We start from the raw sequence: 7138 nt of genomic DNA, 5'->3' as shown, positions 1-7138 counted from the left end.
GAAGGTCCAACTTTGGCCACCTGATGCAAAGAACTAACTAATTGGAAAAGACACTCACAATGGGAAAGATTGAAGGCAGGAAAAGGGGATGACAGAGGGTAATATGGTTGGATGGCATCACCAACTTAATGGACAGGAGTTTGAGCAAGCTCCAGGAGTTGGTGATGGACAGGGAAGCCTGGCGTGCTGCAGTCCATCGGGTTGCAAAGAGTCGGACACGACTGAACTGATACTATGGGATTAAAGAAATAAAAGTTAAAGATATAGCTTTTAAAGCCAGAAATTTAGCTGCCATACAAACTTCAGTTAAGAGTAGTAGAACAGAGAGGAGACTACAGAATGGACTCTGGCCTCTCGGCAGCTCAGCGGGTGGAAAAATCTAGGGGAAGGATGAAAGTACCCAGCATCATTACAATTTCAAAGAGCAAAGCTACAGACCCTAGGCGATTTTGAGTTTTATTTACTTCTTTCTGGAGCTAGACACATACACAGGGAGACAGTTGAAAAACGCAGAGGAAAGAGCAGTTTCAGGTCTGAAACATTCAAACATGCACTTCCTGTGAAACACGGAAGCTGCTGGGGGTTGATGGAAGGCTCCTTCTGCCAGGCCACTGCAAAGTAATCATTAATCACTGAGGTCTTCGTAACTAATCCCTAGTGGTATGGGGTGTCTTAGGAAAAGTCACAAAGTTTCACTGAAGTAACACTGAAGTTGAACTTGGAAAGCAAACAGAAGATGCTAGAAAATGAATAAGAGAAGTGGTTTTACAAGCTGCTGAGCGGGCAGAAAACTGCCTTTTTCTCTAGTTTGAAGCAATTTTTCCGACTATCACAATATTATCTAGGAAATTTGAGACAGAGGGCAACCAACTATTTCCAAATGCAGAAACTTGTGAACAGCTGACCATGGCTCTCGTGGCCCTTGGAATCTACTCAAGTATGCCTAGGGGAGGGAGAAAACACACACCACGCAGCACACAGAGGACCTATTTGACATTAGAAACCTTTTATTGAGACAAGGCCAACAGAGGGCTGGACATATTACAGGGTCAAGGAAGACTGAGGAAACTAATCTGATTTCTTTTTCCTCTGTGGGAGTGGGCAGCCCAAATAATGAACAGAAGCCACTCTGAGATTACTATTTATACTTAAGGCAATTTAAAAAATGACATCTCAGCCAAAAAGCCTATACCTGGCATTAAAAAAAAAAATTACATCTTTTGGATGGATGGACTAAAAAGGCTAAATTGTCTACTCAAAATCTGTACAGCAGGAACCTGTTTTCAGCAGGTAAGCCTATTTACAAGTAAGATCCTCTTACTCTTGTAACATTGTCCTGTTTTAAGAAAATATATAATACCCATTCTCTGCAGAGTTAGTCCGTAAGGCCTCTGTGACTCCACAGAAGTATAAAACTGTCTCTACTACAGAACTATTTATACAGCAGTGTAAATACATATAAACACACTTGCCCCTTGCCCTATCCTACAAACAGGTTATAAATATCTTGAATGAGAAGTTATGGCTCATTCATTTTTATATCTTCAGTGACAATTAATAGGCACTCTCTCTCACTCTTTTTTTATACATGTGTATATAATTATTTTCTTGCATGAATACTAAATGAAAATGATTTTATACCATGACTGTATACATTTCAAACATTCCCACCATTACCCATCTCTAAAATAAGAACACCAAAAGCTACCAAGTTTACTGTGGTTTTCACAACACAGTGCTTCTGGACTTTTTAATGTAAACAAATATTCTTAATTTGCAAGTTTTCAGAGTAATGATACAAATTTAGCATTCTCCTTGGAACAGAAGACTTGCTTGGAAGTTACTTCATTCTTTTTCTCTTTTTCAAGAGTGCATCTCGTAGCGCCAGCTATAAGATAAAGAAAAAATGATGTAAACATGATCTAGAGAAGAAGACCACTAGACCAGTGTTCAAAGTGAACCTGTAAATATACTCAGAAAGTTTCACAGTCCCCAAAAGAAAATAAATGGAATATTAAGTAAAAGATTATGAAGAATAAACCTAAATATAAAAAGAAGATAACCAAGGCCAATGTGTACCTTTTAAGTTTGTGATGAATATTATTCCATTAATTCCCCAAGCACCCATCACCTTTTGAGTCCTAGAAACTTTAAAGCATTTTGGGGGGGTAGAAAATTGCCTGGCTCTACATCTACATATTCAAACTTTTTGAATTTTATGATTTTAAGTTATTGATTTCTTGCCTTTAACTCAGGTCTGGGTCTTAGCATGTCTGTGTAGACATGCAGAATAACTGGGACACTTGTGGTAGAAAAAAATTAACAAGTTTCTTTCAACCTAAGTTGCATAGCTAAGAATGTATTTCTGATTTTCATATCTGTAAAGTCAGTTTAATTATAGTATCTGTTCATATTGTTTTATATTGATTCAGTTCAGTTCAGTCAGTCATGTCCGACTCTTTGCGGCCCTATGAATCGCACACCATGAATTGCACACCAGCACACCAGGCCTCCCTGTCCATTACCAACTCCTGGAGTTCACTCAAACTCATGTCCATCGAGTCGGTGATGCCATCCAACCATCTCATCCTCTGTCATCCCCTTCTCCTCCTGCCCCCAATCCCTCCCAGAATCAGAGTCTTCCAATGAGTCAACTCTTTGCATGAAGTGGCCAAAGTTTCTGAGTTTCAGCCTCAGCATCAGTCCTTCCAATGAACACCCAGGACTGGTCTCCCTTAGGATGGACTGGTTGGATCTCCTTGCAGTCCAAGGGACTCTCAAGAGTCTTCCCTAACACCACAGTTCAAAAGCATCAATTCTTCGGCGCTCAGCTTTCTTCACAGTCCAACTCTCACATCCATACATGACCACTGGAAAAACCACAGCCTTGACTAGATGGACCTTGGTTGGCAAAGTAATGTCTCTGCTTTTGAATATGCTATCTAGGTTGGTCATAACTTTCCTTCCAAGGAGTAAGCGTCTTTTAATTTCATGGCTGCAATCACTATCTGCAGTAAATAAGTTCAAAACTGGAAAGCTGTGGAAGTCATACATATGGTTAAGAATGATATATTAGCTAATAATATGTCACCAATGCAATGGACATGAACTTGGGCAAACTTCAGGAGATGGTGAGGGACAGAGAAGCCTGGCGTACTGCAGTCCATGGAGTCGTAAAGAGTTGGACACGACTGGGCAACTGAACGACAATCAGCTAATAATGTTGTCACTCAGGTTACATGGATTTAATTCCACTCATTAAACTCTGTGACAAAGCACAGGCTACTCTCACACATATATCAGGCCCCTTCCTCATTCACACCATCTGAACACACTGCTAGGTCCTCTTCTTTTTCTCTTCTCATGTGCTTTACCTTCCTTCTCTAGTCTCACCTCTTTTTGGAGATGCTCTATAATTGCACCATCCAATACAGTACGCTAGCTATACATGGCTGTTGGGCAATGAAACATGGCTAGTCCAAATACTCCCTGGTAGCTCAGTTGGTAAAGAATCCGCCTTCAGTGCAGGAGACCCTGGTTCGATTCCTGGGTCAGGAAGATCCCCTGAAGAAGGGATAGGCTACCCACTCCAGTATTTATGGGCTTCCCTTGTGGCTCAGACAATAAAGAATCCACCTGCAATGCAGGAGACCTGAGTTTGATCCCTGGGTTGGGAAGATCCCCTGGAGGAGGCCATGCAACCCACTCTAGAATTCTTGCCTGGAGAATCCCCATGGACAGAGGAGCCTGGCAGGCTACAGTCCATGGGGTCACAAAGAGGCAGACACGACTGAGCACAGCACAGAGCACAAGTGTAATACACACTGGGTTTCAATTAGCTCAAAAACAAGAATGTAAAATATCTCATTTAATAATTTTCATACTGATTACCCTGCTGGCCTAGAGGGAAGGACAGAATAGAAAATCAGGAACCCAGAGTCAAGCTTCATAATGAAGAGACCCTGAAGAAAATATAGGACAAGGAAACAAACACAGAAGTTCTGATCATGGCAAGAAAACTGGAGGAGGAAAAAGCATTCTTGAACCAACGTGTGCGCATGTCCAGTGAACTCTTAACTTCGTCTTAAAAAATTCTTTAAGACAAATATTTGATACTTCCAGAGGTGCTGATGGGAACAAAGCGGGGCTTCTCTATCATGTGAAAAAAAAGCTGCTAAAAATAGAGGCAGTAGGGAAGGGAACACTCCTAGCTAAGTGTAGCAAGATTACAAATATCTCAAAATAAGGCAAGGCTTGCCAACTGCCAACTATTTCCTCAACTGTAAAATCGTACAAAAGGCAGGGAAGGATAAACTAGTAGATTTAATCAATTCAACCATGAATTTAAATTGAACTGGGAAAATTCAATTTAAAATCTTTTAAAATAAATTAATTTTCGGCTGCACTGGGTCTTCATCACTGGTCTTCTCTAGTTGCTGTGAGCAGGGACCACTCCCTAGTTGTGGTGCACGGGCTTCTCACTGCAGTGGCTTGTCTTGTTGTAGAGCACATCGTATAGCACATGGGCTCAGTAGTTGTGGCACATGGGCTTAGCTGCTCCTCAGCAAGTGTGATTTTCCTGGACCAGGGATTGAACCCCCGTCCCCAGCACTGGCAGGTGGATTCTAACCACTGGACCACCAGGGAAGTCTGAGACTATTTAAAATCTTTAATGGCATCTTTCACTTCGGCTTTCAACAACTTCTATTCAGAATATTGTCATTTTATTACTTACACAATGCTGCTGAACAGTTGCGGAGAAGGCAATGGCATCCCACTCCAGTACTCTTGCCTGGAAAATCCCATGGACGGAGGTGCTTGGTAGGCTACAGTCCATGGGGTTGCGAAGAGTCGGACATGACTGAGCGACTTCACTTTCACTTTTCACTTTCATGCATTGGAGAAGGAAATGGCAACCCCCTCCAGTATTCTTGCCTGGAGAATCCCAGGGACAGAGGAGCCTGGGGGGCTGCCGTCTATGGGGTGGCACAGAGTCGGACACGACTGATGTGACTTAGCAGCAGCAGCAGCTAAACAGTTGAGAACTAGCAAGTTTAAATAGATAGGGAGGCCTTAAGGGGTACCTTAATTTAGTTCATTCTGACTTGGTTCCCACACAGACGGAGCCCTGCCCTGGAGAGCTGGCTCTCACATTTGGAACTGAGGGGTTCATAACTGGCTTGCAATTTAGGAACGCTGGTTCAGGATGTGGCACTAATTTACTTTACCTGATTTCCTAGAGATTCTCCTGGGTACAATTAGATATATACTCTGGTACATGCTCAGTAGACAAGGATATACAAACAAAAATCTGTTTTACTACAATAACAGGACTACTCGCCCAAGACAGAAAATGGATAAAATAAAATGCCAAAGTCCTATAAGGGCACACAGAGGAAGGACCATGGCAGGGATGGACTGTTTAGTCTGTACTGCTCTCCTGAAGCTGTTTCTGAGACACTGTTGTTGCTTAGTCACTCAGTCTTGTTCCACTCTTTGTGACCCTGTGGACTGTAGTCTGCCAGGCTTCTCTGTTCATGGAATTTCCCAGACAAGGATACTGGAGCGCGTTGTCATTTCCTTCTGCCGGGGATCTTCTTGACCCAGAGATTGAACATGCGTCTCCTGCGTTGGCAGGCAGGTTTTTTACCACTGAGCCATCTAGGAAGCCCTTTCTGAGATACTACCACACATAATAATGTTTTTTGGAGAAAAGCACCAGGCATATAACAAACACTCAAAAATTATTCTTCAGTTGAGTTCTATATTGTACTTCACAGATGCAACACCAAGAGACTCTTAGCATAGGAATGGACCTTAGCAATCATTTAGCCTAAACTCATTTACACAGGAGAAAAAAACCCAAAAGTCACACAGCTGAATCTCAACCAAGTTAGATATAGAATTTACATGCCCTGACTGCTCTCCATGCTAAGAATACAGCCCATTAATCCTGAGACACACATTACACCAGGTCTTAGAGGGCTCAATTCCACTCACACATAGAGAAGTCTCAGAACACCACCACCACTCTGCCTAGTCAAGCTTCAGGTTGAACTCACCTGCTTTTCTCGGAAGGAACGCTTATTTTTTGACCGGACATTATGACTATACCGCATCATCATGAAGTTCTTCTGCTTTTTCTTCTCTTTATTGGTGGAACTGGAAAATGGGTTCATTTTGGTTTTCTTCCTCACAAATTCTTTTCGGTCTGTTTTTCCAGCCTATTAGCACACGTGCACAAAAAATTACCATGGCAGGAGTTAACACATCAACACACACGTCTCCTCTGTGGCAGCTCTCCTGGAAGTCAAGGATATGAAGGTGGATGGAACCCAGTCCCTGCTCCTTGGTGACAGTTCAGTCCAGGGGAGACATGTGATGCACTGTAATGGGGCCGGGGAGCACAGTGGAACAAAGGGCGTTCAAGAGGTCAGAGGAGCCTCTGAGAAAGGGAGACCTCGTGAGCTGTTCATTGCAGGGTGAAGGCCTTTCTGGTGAGGAAAGGTGGGAAAGGTACAGCATTTCAGGAAGTAGGAATAGTTTATGCACAGGTGTAGAGAAGAAACAAGGGTTTTCAAACTTGTCTAAAGAGATATCAGTACCAATGGAACAGAGGTTGACGTAGGGAGTGTTTGGAATGGTGTCTGAAACAATAAAGGCAGAGAAAATGAAGCTGGGAAGGCAGGCAGGCTCCAACTGTCTCTGCTTTTCTTTAATGACTATAAACATTCCACTGCTTTTCTCATAGCTTGGATAAATGGACTGTGAACTGTGCACCTCCTTTAAACTGGGAAAATGTCATGGTGCCTTTCTGCGCTCCACAGCTTGTCTTGGACGGCGGTTACATGGCTGTCAAGTTGCTAAAACTCATCTAACTTCCCATCTATGCCTTCTATTCTATGTTAATTATAGCTTTTCTGTGCCTATACAAGTTTTGAGTCGTATTTCACTTCACCGTATCTGCTGTCTTTAAAGAACCAGGCAATGACATGCCTCACTCACCATTGCAGTTGCTAGTCTTGTCTCCTTGTCAGACTTTGGCTTTTTATGAAGGCGTTCAATGTCCCGAAGAGAAAGTAACTCACCCCTGGGGTAAAGAAAAAAACCATAACATCAAACAAGGAGAGAAGTCCTT

General features: G+C 42.5%; 1 protein-coding gene across 2 annotated transcripts in view; it reads right to left on the bottom strand.

Moving 5' to 3' along the window:
* Nucleotides 1-989: 989 nt before the first annotated feature.
* The window catches only part of SDAD1 (SDA1 domain containing 1), a 31645-nt gene continuing 25496 nt past the window's right edge, over nucleotides 990-7138 (bottom strand). For both annotated transcript variants that reach the window (XM_006042326.4, XM_025289886.3), the window contains 3 exons: nucleotides 7006-7090; nucleotides 6063-6224; nucleotides 990-1888 (listed from right to left, as the gene is read on the bottom strand). In XM_006042326.4, the coding sequence (XP_006042388.1) occupies nucleotides 1841-1888; nucleotides 6063-6224; nucleotides 7006-7090 (295 nt within the window). In that variant the 3' untranslated portion in view covers nucleotides 990-1840. The remainder of the gene's footprint in view (nucleotides 1889-6062; nucleotides 6225-7005; nucleotides 7091-7138) is intronic.

The sequence above is a fragment of the Bubalus bubalis genome, chromosome 7, assembly GCF_019923935.1.
Source record: "Bubalus bubalis isolate 160015118507 breed Murrah chromosome 7, NDDB_SH_1, whole genome shotgun sequence".
NCBI lineage: Eukaryota > Metazoa > Chordata > Mammalia > Artiodactyla > Bovidae > Bubalus > Bubalus bubalis.
The sequence above is the reverse complement of the archived record's forward strand: the minus strand, read 5'-3'. Positions and strand labels throughout refer to the sequence as shown.